The 17825-nt window shown below is 44.9% G+C and overlaps 1 protein-coding gene across 1 annotated transcript in view; it reads left to right on the top strand.

Annotated features, from left to right (window-relative positions):
* The window catches only part of ATRX (ATRX chromatin remodeler), a 2430811-nt gene that overhangs the window by 2177494 nt on the left and 235492 nt on the right, over window positions 1–17825 (top strand). The window contains exon 29 of the mRNA XM_069612585.1: window positions 7123–7300. Within this exon, the coding sequence (XP_069468686.1) occupies window positions 7123–7300 (178 nt within the window). The remainder of the gene's footprint in view (window positions 1–7122; window positions 7301–17825) is intronic.

Here is a 17825-nt window from a genome sequence, read left to right as displayed (position 1 = left end):
GCCACCAAGCATTAAAGGTCAGTTTGTCCTTGTAACATAAATATTACATTTAAAATAAGAAAGGGGATACTCACTATCTCCCCAGCACTCCACATAAGGTGTGGTGCGGGGATGCTGGCCTTGTCTAAAAAATGTAAAAGGGATCCAGAGATCCTTTCTACCCTTGGGAACTGTAGCCAAGTTGAAAGGGGTCCCCTAGGGCAACCCAGCAACAATAGGCACTTATTGCCAACAAAGTTGTCAAAGAGGATAACTTTTAAAAGACACTGGGGTCTTAAAAAGGACACCCATAAAGAGTAAAATATTATTTGAGTGTGGGGAAAAGGTTCCCACTCAGAGGTGTAAGGAAAGGTAATCCACCAGTAAAAGCAAAACGTTCTGGGATTGACACAGGTCAGGAAGATTTATCATTGCTATCATTGCTATGAAAATCTTACCCAACACGTGTGTGCTTTGCCTTGCTCAGTGTGCTTTCGTGTTCCGCCTTTTATTCGTTTGGGGAAATGTAATGGCAGTCGGGTGTGTGTAATGGTAAGCAGTAATTGCCTGATAGTTCCTGACCATTGTATTGGGACATGTCAGGTATGCGGATCAGGTGTTAATCAGTTTTCTCTTGTAGTGAGCTGTCAGTGGGGAAATATTTGTGTTGGGAAAGGGGGGTGAGTTCCTAAGTAAGTTACTTGCTAGGATTGGGTAAGGGGAAGGGGATACTGCATCTCGCCATCTGGTGTCCCACAGCTACTCCCCGAAGACCCCTCACTCAGGTGGTCCTCCCGCACTGGTCCACCCTGAGCAACTGGATCCAAAAGCAGATGGCTGTGTCCTGGCCACCTGGAAGACAGATCCCCGGGGACTAGCGAGTGAGACAACTTCAGGTTTCTCACACTGCTGTCCACTCGAGTTTGTGATTGCCTTTTTGCGCTTCCTTGAGAGCTTGCAAGAGCGGCCTGGTGTATGCTGCATAGTCTAAAATCCATGCTCTGCAATAGTTACATAACCCCAAGAATGTTTGCATGTCTTTCACTATAGGTTTGGGGGTGGCACACCCAGATGCTGCACTGTCTGGTATGATTCTTTTGCTGATATTAGCTGACCTAAATACAGTACTTCCTGTTGGCAGTACTGGAGTTTGGCCTTGTACCCCTTGCGGTCTAGGAGTTGTAGGAGTGTGATAGTCTCTTTGGCAGTTCTGCTCACTGTCACCACACGCAAGCAAATTGTCCACGTACTGGATGATCGTGCTGGGCACTTGAATGTTTCCTCAGTCAGCATTTAATATCCTTTTAAAGATGCTTGGGCTCTCGCAGTACCCCTGAGGCAAAAAAGTATTTTTGCCTCACTTTCCGCCATGGGTAAAGGCAGTGATGTACTGTGAATCAGAGTGGAAAGGTATTGAGAAGAAGGCGTTTTTTTTAGATCAGTCACTGTAAAGTGGGCTGCTTCTTTGGGGATACTACACAAAATGGTGTCAAAGTTTGGCACCACTGGAAGCTCTTTCTGTAACGCATCATTAAGGGCTGTGAATCATGAGTCATTCTCCAATTGCCCCTGTTGCCTTTTTCACAGGGTAGATTGCATTGTTACACAGTGATGTGGATGACATTATTATGCCTTGATTGAGAAGAGCCTTTGTGTCTCCGATTCCTTCCTCTTCTTCTCTTGTTAGTGGGTACTGCTTCACCCGGGCAGCACTACACCTGCCTTCAGGGTCGTGTACTGAGGTTACTTCCTTTAAAAACCCAACCATCATCATGGGGGGTTGGTGGTCCATAACTTTTTGGGTACATATTCTAAATCTGCTTCAATGTTGGGGGGTCGAAGCCACAACGGTTGTCGGGGGGCACTGTACTCCCCTGTATTGCACCATGATTTCACAAGGTATGCACATTTCCAAAATGATTTCTCTGTCACTGTCATTGTTTTCGAACAAATCTGCATCTGTCCTCTCCTTAAGTGTTACAGTGGGTTCGATGCAAAGCACTGTATGCCACTCACACCCATACCTGTCTGTTCCTGGCACAACCACTTTTTCTGGAGATACCAACAACACTTGTAGGTCTAGGGACAGAATTGTGCCCGCCACCAATTCTAGGGACACCACAGGGCGAAAGATAAAATCTGTTGGTACTCTCCAACAGCCCTTTGCAATTTGTGGCACCGCCTCCACAAGCACTGTTATTCCATAAATGAACATGTCTGGGTCTTCCGGGTATCCCTTGGACAGCCACTTCCCCTGCCATTACATGTATTATCACCATTGCTCTTAAGGCACACATTCCTGGCGTGGCGCAAATGATGCCTTGGTCAGTGAATGTGATTGTCATGTTCAACTTACTGAGCAAAGCAGGTTGATAGGAGAAGTCTCTGAATACAATAAGGGAGCTCGCACCACTTTCCCTCCCACCTTTTCATCCAAATCCTTACTATAAGGAACCGTAGAAATAGCCCCAGCGAATCCCTGCATGTTGAGACTTTTGCCCGATAATGGGAAGTCCCCCTAACCATAAAAATGAATTGCTTATTTCCTATCTCTGCCCCCACCAAGGGTTCCCCTTCAGGGTTGATGGTCATTGACGGGATCGGACATGCAAGAGTTCTCTGTGGGCTGTCCTAGTGGTATCAGGTAATATTATCCCCACCAAAAATATCCTATATATATATGGTCGTCGGGAACGGCCGTAGGTGATATTTTTAGTGGGGATAATATTTGGGGGTTTTTGGGAGCAGGGGTGTCCCCCGCTTCCTTTAAAATAATATGGGAGCTTTGGGGGTATCCCCCGCAGGTTCCATGCCTCAATATCGCCGCAAAAATATGGCGATATTTTTGTATGCCGATATTTTTGCGTGGATATAAACACATGGAACCGTCCTAGTCAGGATATGTTTGTTCCAGGAAAGAAAAAGTGGTTTGCCCCCACTACGACTGCACCTCGGAAGGGGGCGACCATACCATTTGGTGTTCCAATGAATGGGTTTGCGCACCTCCCTGTTGAAACGTGTGTGATGGTGCGTATTGTACTGCCTCCTGCTGTGAGGGTAGGCCTGGGATCTGTAGGAGCAAATGTGTATAAGCCTGGTGTATTTCGTGTAGTATGGATGTCATACTGGGCATCAGCTCTTGTGGGGGGGCCTTGGGGTTGCGGGCTGTAATGTGGCTGGCCATAATTCTACCCTGCTCCTACACTCGCTTGAGTATGTCCGCACTTCCCACAGTTCCAACATTGTGAAGGGCCCATTCCTCCAAAGCTCCTTGACCCGCTTCCTCGCGGCTGTCTACCTTGTTGCCACTGTGGGCTGGGGTACTGCGTACTCCGGTCCCATTGTCTTTGCCCTCCTTCCGACCAAACCGCAGCTATTCTAGCGTTTGCAAAGTTTTGGGCGCTTCTTGCTGCTTCTGTCTGTACTGGTGTTGATACTGATGCTCCACAGCTACCTTCGCTAATTTGTTATGAACTAGTTTTGCTTCCTCCGCCTGCAAAATGAGTGGTTTCCTTGTCATGCTCCTTTATTCCTCTGCAATGGTGTACTATTATGCGCTGTATTGCGGGCCACCCCTTTGCTTCCACGATTTTGTCTAATGCCTTTTGCACCTCTTTGGGTAGGCCCTTTTTAATGATAAAGTAGAAAGGGGGAATCGACTGGTCCCACGAGTTGCTCGTCTCCGCTCTCCACATCTCCTGAATTCTAAGAATGAACTGATAGGGGTCTTCATCTCCCATGGTACGTTGCATGATAGACTGTAAGTCAAGTGTTTCGGGAATGCCTGCTGTAGCGTGTCCCATACTTTTGCTCAATTCTTGTTAAACAATGCTCCATGTGCATCGTTCCCCAGAGTCACTCCTGGGTATCCAACTTTCACCCACAAATCCCGAGCTTTTTCTCCAATAGTCGCTACCAATATGCTTTTTATTTTGCCGACTGCCAGGGGGTACACCGCCAGTCTGCTTTTCAAATGCTTAAATCAACTTCCCTGCACCCGCCGTGATGGCCAGGAGTGCCTTTATCAAATTGTTTTTGTCCATTTGTGCCCATGGCACATAGCGCGGTCTGCCAGAGCCCTTATATATAAGGGGAATCTGCATCTTTGTCATACCCCCATCCGTCCTTGTTCCATTTCCTCTCTTCCTTGCCACTGCCATCCGGCCAAACCTGCTCCTTAACCTGCCCTCCCACAAACTCTCCACCCGAGGAGTTTGCTCAGGTGCTTGCTCTGCCTCCTCATCCGCGCCATCTTCGAACTCATCAAATGTACTCCACCCATCCTCTTCTCAACGAGTTCCAAAATTCTTGTACCCTAGACTGTCCTACCTCTCGTCCCCTTCCTTCTCTATATGCAAGTTTGTCTAAATATCCCGAATAAAAAGTTTAGGGGCATTATTCTTACATATCTGACCTCTTGTCCTGAGGAAGGCGGTCTGTTTTAGATCAACATGCCGAAACTTATTTGACCATGCCTGGTTGACTTTTCTAGCACCAAGGTGTGGGCTTTGTGCATGAAAGGACAGGCCCTATACGTAGACCATAGCAGACTTGTAAGAAACAGTGGGCTAGTGCTTATATATGAACCAGTCTACACTAGCAACTAACCCCAAATTTTACAATAAATAACAATTGAATATTTTTCTGACATTTTTGAACATACACTTTCAGACTTTTGAAATTGAAGTTGGGCTGAAATTGAGTCATTTAACAATAGTCTTCACCATAGGAGACGAATCCAACTCATGTGATTGTTAGTGAAAGTGTATGCTTAATGGAAAGCCTCTTTTTCTTTTTACTTTTTTCGCTTTTCATTTACTGCTTTTTCTGCTTTGCTTGTTGACACTTAACCACCATTGTCATGTAGGGTTTGTTTAATTTAGATGATTCCTGTTTTGTTGCTCTATGTAATATGCTTGAAGTTGAGCTTGTTTTAAAAGAACATTGTTACATGTTTTGTAAAATGTTCTGAGGTTTTGTATAAAAGATTGATTTATGTTTTGTAGTAAATAAGTGTTTTGGAGTTTTTTGGTTAGGCCTTCTGTTTAGGCAAGAAACAAAATTGAGTGTAATGATCCAGATAATGGGATACATTCTGGTTCCATATATACATGTTATTTTGAATATATAGAGAACACTAGGACACAATCTGGGAATATTGATTAGCACACCCAGTTAGGAGTGATCTTTGATCTCGCAATTATTTTGTGCCTCTCCCTTTTTGTTGTTGTTCAGAGAAAATTAGGTATATGCAGGTAATCTATATACTGCATGACCATTAGATTGCTACCTGTGGGGACATATTTTGTTGCTTTTCACTGTAACTAGGGTGGCCTCCTAAAATCTGTCCACCAGGCCAGATTCTGGAAATCCATCTCAACACTCCTTAAGCTTTTTGGACCCAACAGTATCATTTCTGTTTTCATGGGCTTGTCATCCATTGTGCAATCTCCTAAGTACATTTTACAATATGTTCTAGTGACAGTGGTGTCATAAATCCACAAGTATAGCTGAGTGCCACCTTCGTACGGATGGTAGAACCGGTATGTCCAGAGGATTTTCATCAAGGTTTGTATATAGATGCTAAAAAGAATGTGGGGATAGGCAGAACTCCACAGTGTACAGAGGTTTCAGTAGATGTAACATTTCCCAGCTTAACATTTGGACGACAATCAGTCAGAAATTTGTGAACTAATGCTTGGTTCGACACTCCTGCCAAATTAGTAAGCCTGGACAGCAGGGTGTCAAACGTTGCAGAGAGGTCCAACATGATCTATGCCGTCAGTGCCCCCTCATCAGCATTTTCTAGCACGTCATCCCACACCGCAATCGGTGCAGTCTCAGTCCCATGAAATGGGCGAAACCCGGATTGATACATGTCTAGGATTTGATGGTCTATATGAGACTGTAACTGAGAGGTCACTACTCTGGAAAACAAGCAATCTGATGACAACGGCACTGACGGGCAGCATTGGTACTAGCACACTTTAGAGTACTTTTAATGCTGAAGAAAATAGCTTGTAATATTCTGAGCCTACCATTAGATGCTAGAATATGCATAACATGTGACTCTAAACGGATGTTAGCACCAGCAAGAAATTACTGGGTAAGTAACATGTATATTTTGACATTTGATGTATGGTGCATTTTATTGTGCATGACTGCGATTAATTGTATTTTGGGACACGTCCCTCCCCTCTTGAGAGTGAAACCAACTGATTTCAATGTTAACAATTGAGTGTTCTGCTCTAACTTGGTGGACATTCTGTTTTTGGCCCTTAGGGATAGTTATCTTCTCACCCCCCTCCAGAGGGTTGTGAAAGAATCTCCCTAACATACGTTTTGGACACTTGGAGGCTTTGATTATGTCTCAATTCGTTCAGATTTATTTAGCATGCATGGGAATGCCTCCTTCACCCAACAACAATAGGGCAATGATCTATATTTTTTTTTAACTATCAAAGTAATCACCAGTTGCTCTTAGTAGAACAGCAACCAACTTATAAAATACCTTAGAACGGGCTGGGCTCACTATATTGTGGAACTTTGCATTAAGATCTCAGCATTTCTATTCTTGTTTTGAAATAAATTGGGAATTAGAAAAAATAAAATACACATGTCATTGCCTCTTTAACCACTTGAATGCCCAGGATGTGACTGTCTACATCCTGTGCTTGCCCTCTGCTGCTGAGGGCATGGACTGCAAGGTTCTTAAACCATTCACATTAAAAGTGGCATTGAAGCTGTAAAACTTTTTTGCAATGCATGTTTGTACCTTAATATATGATCTAACCTTTGCCTGAATTTTTGCTCCTCGTGTCATCTTGTGAACTGTGTGAAAGGGTCCTACTGTCCCCACTCTCTAAATAACAGCTGTAGATGTCTTGCATCAGGTTGGTCTGAGAAATCTACTCGTACCCACAAGTCAGGTATTCCGATTTCGTTGGTACGGATTATCACAATGGCTAGTGTGCGAAAGGGGCTAAACAAAAGTTTCCTTTGTGTGGAATAGATTAAAGTTGATAAGACAATATTGTGTTAGAGTGCATGATAAACTATTACAGGCTCATGTAATTTTCAATCATTTCTATGCTTGAATCTGATCAGTTAGCAATTTGTCATAAAGTTTATTTTTCTTCCTAGAGGACGCCTGTTTATTATTTCTACAAGAGCTGGATCCCTTGGAATTAATTTAGTAGCTGCTAATCGTGTAATCATCTTTGATGCTTCTTGGAATCCATCATATGATATTCAGAGTATCTTCAGGGTTTATCGCTTTGGTCAACATAAACCAGTCTTTGTGTACAGGTTCCTGGCTCAGGTATGTGCTCCTATTTGGATCCTTTAACATATGTCACATTTAATTTTTGTATGTTTACATTTTGAAGACCTATAGGAACCTTCCTCCGATCTTTGGGGATAAAATAAATTTGTCTAAATCATGACATATGTTGGTTCTTCATCTCTACTTGCAGACATCTCACAAACATAAAAACTTTAAAGCTATTTGCAGTTTATAAAACCGTGCCAAACCCAAAATGAATATATTCTCGACATTTAACACTTCTTGGATCAGTTTCTCAATACAGTAGAATGCTGAATTATTTTTCCCATGAACTCTGTAGTCTAAGGTTTAAGCTTGGTGGAATTTGGGGACTGGTGATTTTCTGAAGTGGTGGGCCTGACCGGACTGACAAGTGTCGGAAGCGTCCTTGGAGTGTAGGTGAGGCTTGACACTGTGTCTGTGCACTCAGACATGTTTTTCTGTTTGTTTATTTATTTGTAATGCGCGCCAGACCCAGGGGTACCGGGGCACAGAAAGAGAATCAATAAAACTTTCTACTTCAAATTGCATAGGTTGCATAAAATAATGTACAATGGTTATATTTGAATACAGTTTAGGCAAGTGTGCACAAATATATACAAATCGGAAAGGCAATGTGTATTATAATATTTACAAGGTTAGCGATCGACAATGGAAACAAAGCAGATCTATGTACATTAGGGCCTATTGGGTAAGGTAGAGAGTAAATCACAGAAGAGGATAGTCCCTGATGTGTCAGTGGTGTAGGTCTAGAGGCATCTAATGGTGACATTTTGATATATTTCTCTATGGGCCATTTAATGGTGGTGTCTGAATTTCAAGAAGGTTTTATCTACCCTCAGAAAGGAGAGGGGGGGGGGAGTTGCATAACTGAGCTGCTTTGACTGCAAAGCTGCTCCCTCCAGCTTTTGCCAATTTAAACCTAGGGACAACTAGACAGTTTGAGTTGGTAGACATGGGGGGCGTCGACTAGATGTTTTTCTGTTGATCCTTTCCACAAGAGACCGAGGGGCAGCTTTATTTAGGCATTTATGCGTTAATGACGCAGTTTTGAGCAGGATTTCGTCACTGGTAGAAAGCCAATTGTTCGGTCTCCTAGCCTCAGAGATGTGCTCTTCCCTAGCAATGCCTTGCACAGTTCTCAGTATTATTCTGGAGAATTTGTATCTTGTTAATGATATGCTTGCTAGCGCCTAGGTAGACCGAGTTGCAGTAGTCTAGTTCGGAGAGAATTAGGGCTTGGGCTAGAGTAGTGCAACTATCCTTGGATAGGAAAGGTTTACCCGCTCTAATCAGTTTACATGTGTATGCAGAGGCTGATGACATAGTGTTGACCTGACCTGTTTAACAAAGGAAAGGTTGGAGTCTAGATAAAAACCTAGGGTTATTATCTCCTTAGCAACTTTAATGAGGTTGCCATCGATATTAAACAAAGTCTATTTGAGGCCAAGTTTGTTAAGGTTGAGTGCAGTCCCCAGAATGAGGAGCTCAGTTTTGTCACCATTCAGGCATAGACCGTGGGAAGCCATCCATGCCTGGATGAGATAGATTTTATTTACCAAGGCCAAATCCTTGTCATAATCCCTGGAAAGTGGTATGAGAATCTGGGTCTCATCTGCATAGTTGGTGTAGGTGACACCAAGAAGGTCCAGATCATCGAAAAGGGGCTTAGTAAATATATTGTACAAGGTGGGTGAGACACAGGAGCCCTTTGGCACTCCGCATGTAATGGGAATGAGGTCTGCTGCCGCTGACAGCGAGAAGACACTCATAGTCCTGTTGCTTAGAAAGGATTGGATCCATGTAATGGCATCCTGTGAAAAGTGAGCTGCTGTGTCAAGGTGATTGCCTAAAACCTTATGGTCCACCAAATTGAAGGCGGCAGAGAGATCCAAGAGGAGTAGTAGTGCTGTGTTCCCTCTGTCCTTAAGCTCGTCGAGTTTTGAGATCAATCAGTGCAGTTTCAGTGCCATGTTGGGGCCTGAAACCAGACTGATGGCTTCCAAGGAGCTAATTGGACTCTAAATAGTTCTGTATCTGGAGATGGGCCACTCTGTCTAGGATTTTGAGTGAAAAGGGCACTGTTGTCGTTTCTTGTTGCTTTCCTAGTGTGTTCTCCAACTGCTGCTGCAAGCGACGATATCACTGATCACAGCATTACTTGCTTCCTGCTTACCCCCGCACGGCTCTGCATTTGGAAGTGCTCTTCTACCTGAGTTTCTGGTCCAGCAGGTAAGGCTGCCGGTGCAAGAGGCCTGGTGGCTCAGCGCCAGATATAGCAGTGGTAAGCCGCTGGCCCAAGGGGGGAGGGCGGGTGTTGGGACTCCTAGTTTTTGCCTAGTGTTTACACCTTCATCGCTCACGAGTGTGTGTGCTAGAAGCGCCTTTTTTACTGGGCGTCGCTGGATGTCGCTGGCTTCCGGGAGAGTACAGCCTCACAGTGGGTTGCCTTGAGCAGCCCTAGTGGTTTTCTCTCGGGCGGATCGCCGACTGGTCAATCTCTTCTGAAAATATATGTGAAAATTTGGAGAAAGTATTTGGTGCCTGGGCCTGCCATTAGGTGGAGTCTTGCTGCTTTGGAGCTTGTTTAGTCTGCTTTCCGTGTCACCAGGAATAGGAAACGCTTATCTCCGAATTCGACACGGTAAGCACCCAACTTTGCATTGCCTTTGTAATTGTGCTTAAGCACCATGACGGCAACTGAATTAAGGAGCGGGAGGCTCCTAATCACTGAGAAGGGTCTAGCTTCCCTGAAGCAGAATGAGGGGAGGGCAGACTTTCCTGGCCACGAGGGTACTTCCTCTGTAACTGGGTTATCAACCAACTTGCCCTCACAGGTGGGAAATGAGTGTCAGGCGCAGTTGTGTCCTGTGCGCACAATACATTCTCTTCTCCTCCTCCCCTCTTGTCGCAAATGCTAACTAGTGTATCCCACGGCACTGGGCACTTCGTGTTCCCCCACAGACAGGTAATGGAGGGTTCAATCATTCCTCCAATAAAACGGGTTCCCTCCAAGTTCAAATCATTGCAGCATGCCAGAGGTGGATCCTTATACTTCTGCTTCTAATGACACTGCAAAGGATTGGAGGGAGACACAGCAGTCCACTGCACAATTGGACTTGGACCCCCTTCTAATGACAACGTTAAATCATTCAATGACATTGGATGAATCCTTTGAAAAACTATGTGCCAACCTGGAGGGCATTGCAAACAGAATGTACAGATCTTATTCCCTGGGGGCTCTTCACCTGGCTCACTTCAACGATGTTCACCCCCCTAACAGTTTTGCTACTTCACCAATAACAGAAAAAACAACCCAAAATCCATCCTAAAACAGCCCCTAGCGGGTGACTTTTTTTACGTCTAGGAACATCGATATGAGAAGGGACACTGAGGTTCCTGCAGACTGACACATTGGGACCTGCATCAATCTCGGCACTTCACCTGGTGCTGTAATCCATGTTCAGGCTATATGACAATATCAAAGATATCACGCATGCTAACTCAAATAAGATGGGCTTATTGGACTCTTAAGTTGTCCAAATTGTCGAAAAACCGACACCTTCAAACGCCAGTTTGAACTGCTCTCAAAAGCAATTTTGGGGATGAATATGTATGGGAAGTTCCACTAACAACACCACCGCCTCTGCAACCAATCCCTAATGCGGAACGTAGTCCTACTCCGGATACTACATCAGTGTTGGTCGACATCCATCTGAAGGATGTTGCTCTACCTCAAGGTAACTGTAGCCAACAGGGGGCTATCCATCGAGTCAGAGCAGCAAAATATTGAAGAATCCTCTAACACCTATAAGAGCCCACAACAATTACGGCTCAGAAATCAACTACAAATAAATCTAAAAGAAGAGGAAACGGCAGAAAAAGAAAACCAAAAATATTCCAGCTGCAAATCTTAAAAAAAAGACCACTAAATTCTTGAATACCCTGATGGGCGAAGATGCAGTTAAGGATTTTATTGGTGGAGACGTCATATGGCCATTTATGCTCCATTATCTGTTGGAAGGGGATATTGGGAGTACAAGAGAGCCAGAAAAGACGAAAGAAAACCAAACTAAGATTACCACTTTTTTGGGCAATCCAATACACCCTATGCCACCCCAACCAAATAACGCTATAGACTGAGATTCTACTTATCGGCACACCCACTCCCTCCTTCCCTGCAGCTCTCTGGCCGGCCTCCCTTGGCCCTCTTCCTGCTCCTACCTGCAAGGCAAAAATCCTCGGGGTCATTTTCGACTCCACACTCTTTCTCTCCTCACATATCTGACATCTCTAAGAAGTCACACTACCAGCTACACCTCCTCAGAGGTATCCTTCCTTTCCTCTCCTTCCCCCAGAAGCTCAGTGTCTCCAGAGACCTGGTTCTCGCGAAGCTGGACTACTGTAACAGCCTCTATCTAAATGTTCCTGCCTCTACTCTCCGCCCTTTGCAACTCATCCAGAACAGGACTGCGAGACTTGTCCTTGGCCTCAAGCCCAGGAACCGTATCTCTCTAGAACTGAAATCACTAAACTGGCTCCCAGTGGCTGCGAGGATCAAGTTCAAAACCCTCTGCATTGTCCACAAGGCCTTCTGGGGCCTTGGGCCAAAATACCTTCAACTCTCTTCCTAAATATCTTCCTTCTCGAGCTCTTCGCTCAACCACCTCCAATTACCTCAGGGTCAGCCGCTTCTCCAAGCAACGAGCTGGGGGTAGATCTCTCTCCGCAGCAGGGGCCTCCCTCTGGAACATCCTTCCTGCCTCCCTGAAACTTGAGGAGAATCATCTCTGGTTCCGGAAGCACCTCAAAACCTCTGCTTTCTCTCCCTCTCTCCCCTGCTAAAATCACTGAACCTGCACTGAATCTGCAACTGGGCCACTCACCGATCTCGGTCCTTGGCTTGGCCACACTTCCCTGCACTGCCTACCTGCACTACGGGACTGTCTCTGTATCCTACAGCCCTTCTACCGGCACTTACCTTGCACTTGCCACCAGCTGGCCCTATTATTTATCTGTTTTTCTACTAACCATGTACTGCACTTTCCCCTCTCCCCTTCCCCTTGCACTTTTCCCAGTCCCCCCTACCCTTGCACTTGCACGATCTGAATGACACTTGGCTTAGTAGGATCGTTGTCTGTCTCCCCTTGTTCCCCCCCCCCCTGCCTTGTCGCGCCTTGAAACACTTGTGTATAGGCACGTTACAAATGCCATATCATATCATATCATAACTGGTTTGAAGCACCTTGACTAACCAGCATGTCGTCACAGAGCACATTATCTCAGTAATCTGTGAGATAAATTCTGAACAAGTTGACATTGATTCCTTCGGCCAAATTGACTGTCACAATGTCCAAGCTTTTGAGGGGGTTATCATGGGGTGGGATCTCTTCTCACACCATCCCATGACATCACGCATGTTATCTTCCGGAAATCGGGCTCCAACAGATCGACTTACCACTACAAATCCAATCTAATTGCGCAAATCATCTGGGATGAGCGCGAATGGCGGAAGATGGTGGGCTTATGACATTTATGACCTTCATGATCCAACTGTTCAGGAGGATTATCTGGCTTCCAAATCTACCCCCATGCCTACACATCTAATTTCACACACCTCCAAATCCCTGTCTGGACAAACGAAGGCCCTGGATGGTTTGTTTTGGTTGGAGGCTGCAGTCCAGATGTTTTTAAAGATCAGGCAAGCTAAAAATCTGCTGTAGAATGGGGACAGCCAATTTCTATCTTGGCATGTTTGTGGTTTAAATATTCTGTCTAGGGGGGCTCACACTTGGGTAGGAGAATCTAACATAGTTCTCTTGCAGGAAACAATGACCACTGGTCCTTTTACCCCTCAGGGGTGTCACACATATTGCAAAACACGCATGTGGGGGCCTTAGGGATGCTCTTGGGGGGGGGGGGCTCGCTATAGCCATAGATCTGGGCATGAAGTGTACTCGCCACACGATAACCACGTCTGTGGAGGGAATTCTAGCAGTGAATCTTATATTTCATAACGACACAGAAGACCTGCTCCTAGTAAATGTTTACTGGAACCCTGCCAAATACATCCTTGGGCAGTTTTTGGAGGTCTTGATGATCTTTTTGGGAAGTGGTTGGCAACAGCCAAAGGTTCGACCATAATTTTGGGAGGTGATCTTAATGCCCGTTGTGGGGAGGCGGTCGTACAGGACGTGGATAAAGGTAAGAGGGTCTTTTTAATCCCTCATTAGATCCTGCCCTTACTTGGTCAAGCCATCTTCACAATTGGGATATGGCGTTATGCCTCCCCTCCCTGGAGGAAGTCGATTCCTTCTACACCTGGTCTCGGGGTAAATCAAAATCTTGGATTGATCACTTTTTCATTTCTTCCCCCCTGCTAACTTCTTGTGAACCGCTCACCGGGGACCTGTTTATGGGCAGCAACCATTGTCCAATATGTTTAGTGGTCCACCTTAGGTTGTAATATCTGCCAACTGAGATATCTAGTGCCCTCATTCTTCCAATTGGAAGGAGGCCTTACAGTTAAGTGGAACATTGCCACGTGCAAGCAATTTCTTAAACATTACGATGGATTGTGAAGCTTGCACGACAGGTCCAGAAGGTATAGAAACCTTCAATATGGCAGTACAATCATGCCTGGTTCTTATGGCAGCAAGGGGCAAGCCAGTATTTTGGGAAATGACATATACACAATTATGATAAAACCATTGCCCTAGCAAAACAAACGTTAAAGGAAAGCCTTGCTTGCCCTTACGATAACACAGATGTCGCCTACAAAATATCAGGCTGCGAAGAAGCAAATTGTGGCAAGTTATAACTAAGTTACTATACGGTATAAGGCAGGCTCACCTTGCAGTAAACTGCTAAGGGCCCAGAGACTGGTAGAGGTCCTGACATAGCAGAGCATGTTTAGGTGGGTTATCTACAATCTAAATTTGCTAGACCTACTGGGGAGTCTGATTTCCCCATTCTCAGACAGACTACTAGTGATTTGGGGGTTTGTTCCTGGGATGAGGACCATGCTAGATGGGCCATTGGAAGGCAAGATCATCTGCGGTCCCGGGCCCTGATGGCCTCCCGCCATTACTTTTTAAACAGGACCTGGAATTGTGGGTTGGCCTCCTATTGAAATTGTTTAGGACCATCTATAGGGAGGGTAACATTCCCTCTACCTGGAAACAGTACATTATTATCCCAATTTCCAAGCAGGGCGATGCGTCTGATCCTAAGAACTACATGCCTATCGCCCTGCTTGACGCCTCCAGCAAAATGTTTGCTTCCCTCCTTTTGAAAGACTTCTCCCGGCAGGTCGAGAAACAAAATCTTCTGTCCAAGCACCAGGTGGGCTTTTGTAAGGGAATGGGGACCACCCTTAACGCCTCAATTATTTCTCACCTCTCTGCGGTCGTAAAAGTGTGGGCGATCGGTACTCTATACATGGCGTCTATCGACATGTCCTGCGCCGTTGAAACGGTCAGCAGAGAAACTCTTTGGAGTAAGCTTATTAAATGGAAGATCCTGCTACAAATTGTACAGACCTTGGCATTGCTGCACAGGGACTCTTCGTTGAGGGTCAGGTTGACGAGGGAAGGGCCCATCTTCTCCCGTTTACACTTATGTGGGTCTTAGACAGGGCTGTGTGGTGGCCCCGACCCCAACCTGTATGTCCTGGATATTACATCCTTATGGAAGGTGGTAACTACCAACTCGGTGAAGCTAGGCAGCCTAGTATTGGATTGGCTCACTTTCACTGATGATATCTTGTTTGATAAAAACTCAATTGTCCTCCTCCCAAAATTGACCCTCCTTTTTTCACTATGCGGTCCAAAACAACTTGGAGATAAATGGGATAAAATCTAATGTTGTCATTTTTACAACCAAAAAGCACCCTAAGACTTGCATTTGGAGGGTAGATTAACAGCTTCTGGAAAGGGTGGACTCAATGCAGTATCTGGGCTTTAACCTTGTATCCAGCTATTTCAGGGGGGAATGGATCACTCTATTTAGGGAACGGTTTCCGACCTTGCTGGCAAAAATGAAGAGGATCTATTCCCATCTCTGTCACTACTCTTGATTCCCTTGCTTAAGTTTTATTTGCAAACTATTGAACCAATTATTGTATATGGTTTGGGCATAGTTTTGTTTGACCTGGGGGAACATTAAACACTGTACAGGGGCTCCTCTGGAAACGAAGCTTGGATTTGAATCAATCTGTTCCAAATGCTGTGATCAGACATAAACTGGATTTAGTGTCTCTGGCAGCCAGAGCTCTTTGGAATAAGCTAGTAGAATATGCAAAGATGTTGAACCACCCTAACAACTCTCTTTATCAGGACCTGGGCGAGCCATCTCAATCCAACACAACCTCCACTGTTAACAAATTTAAGCATGCTATGTGTGCCATTCTCCACCATATCGGCTCATCCCACGATGAGCTGAAGTCATTTCTGGGGGCAGTTAAAACGCAAGCTATATACTGTCGACTGGTCAGAAACGTCCGATTTACTGGGAATCTCTCACTATATAGGGAGTACGCTGGGTTTAGGAGGAGGCGAGGGACAAACCTGATGTACTTGTCACTGTTCCCCTGCCCAAACATTTTGGCTGTATATTTTCGATTTAGCCTGAACCAATTTGCTACCCTTGAAAGGAGAATCAAGTGGGACAAAACATTAACTACTAACACCTGTAGGTTGTGTACATCCTGCACGGCGGAAACCTTGCAACATATTGCCCTGGATTTGCTGCCCCGAGGCTGCGTTACATGGGTGAGGAGGTGTTGACTGATATTTACTCGATTAGACTAATGTGGGGTAACTCGACAAAACTGATTCTTGCAATGTATCCTTTCTTAACTTTGTTCTTGAAATCAATTGAATGAGTCTTCTGGCTATCAGTGGCAGAGGCTGGGGGAGAAACCCAGAAATTACTACACAGTGGGTTGGAGTTATGTCTTATTTTAATTTAATTTTTCTTTTTTCTTTAAATGGTTTTTGGTGCATTAACAGATGATGAAATGTCATACAATTTTCATGATTTTATTTAACTTTTATTTGACTTTGTACTGTAAAGGTGAAAAGCTTACTTCTGTAGGCTAAAAACATTATAATGAAAAAAAAAGTGGTGGGCCTTAAATATGTTTTTGCCTTCATAGGTCTGTGTGTTGTCGGACCAACTGAGATGCGTCTGTGTTCTAAACCCCGAGATGTTTTTTAAAACAATTGGTGTAAATGGTGCATTTTCCAGCAGAAATTTCAGAATATTTGTAAAAAAAGGCATAAAATCAGTAGCATTTTATTAGGTATGATTGGCTGTTTCCTACCTGCACTCTGATGGAAAGTACATGAGTGGCAGGATGTCTAATGCTGCCTCTCTTGCCTATATATATATTATCTGCTTGCTGTAGAAATGCTCCGGGAAAGGCTTGTAGGCTACAATGGCAGCATCCTGCTGGTTTCCATACCTTGTGGTCATGGAAGGAGTGGGAGTGTATGCATGTCATAGGACTCAGATCCTACCTACTGCAAGTCATCTGCCGGTGATTCATGGTTCCACGAACTAGGTGAGCTGAGTAGGGTCCAACAGGTCGTAGTCAATGGAACAGGAGTCATGGAGGTAAATAACGCATCTTAGGTGGAGGGTAACTGGAGGTTGGATTACCCGCCATTGGTTCCAGTGAGAGGTGCCCAGGAGCTGCGGGTGAAAGGATTCTTCCGGTCGGACAGGAGCATAGTGCAACCTGTGGCGATGAAGAAATGCAGAAAGCAACAAACCGCTCTCTACCACCCAAAGACCAATGGAGCTGTTGAACGCATTGATGCTCTGCATGCCACCACAGGGTTGGTGCCATTTGGGATTTTGAGAAGACGAAAACCCCATACCATGGTAACACCTCCGTGGTTGGGAAGATCAGGTTTTGTGTATTGGGATAAGGCAAGACACCCCAAGTGCTCAGAAGGCATGTGTCGCAGTTGGGGAACAAAATAAACATAATACTGATTATACTAGGAAGAAACCGGGGTGCAAGAAAGAGGTTGCCCTCAAGAGGGAAATAAGTGGAGATAACAAAGGTTCTGATGGTCCAAGAATCAATGTGTTACAGGTTTAGGTTGTAAATTCCACTTTGCCAATTCAGGAGCGTGCCCGGGAATCAAAGCTGAATGTCTAAAGTGTGGTAATAAGAGACGTTTTGCTTGCTGCTATGAGAAATGTTTGCGTAAGGGAATTCACAAAATCAATAACCAATCTGATGATGGTGAGGAGGATGATTATGAACGACCTAGGAAAGAGATGGTGGAAATGAGTTGGTATTTTAGTCAAGTAGGATCGAGGCCGGGAAAGAAGCCACATGCTGCAGTGACTACTAATGGGGTTGGGGTACCAATGGTCATTGGTTCGGGGTCAGATTACACTCGCATTAACAGGGTTTGGTCACACGAGTGTGTGTGGGGGAGGGACTATTGATATTGTACGAGTATTTCGGGGAAATTTCGAGTGTAAAGGCAAGAGGGCAGTTGAT

Source organism: Ambystoma mexicanum, chromosome 5p (genome assembly GCF_040938575.1).
Source record: "Ambystoma mexicanum isolate Mex_15411 chromosome 5p, UKY_AmexF1_1, whole genome shotgun sequence".
In the NCBI taxonomy this organism is placed as follows: Eukaryota; Metazoa; Chordata; class Amphibia; order Caudata; family Ambystomatidae; genus Ambystoma; species Ambystoma mexicanum.
This window is presented reverse-complemented; position numbering and strand designations above follow the sequence as displayed.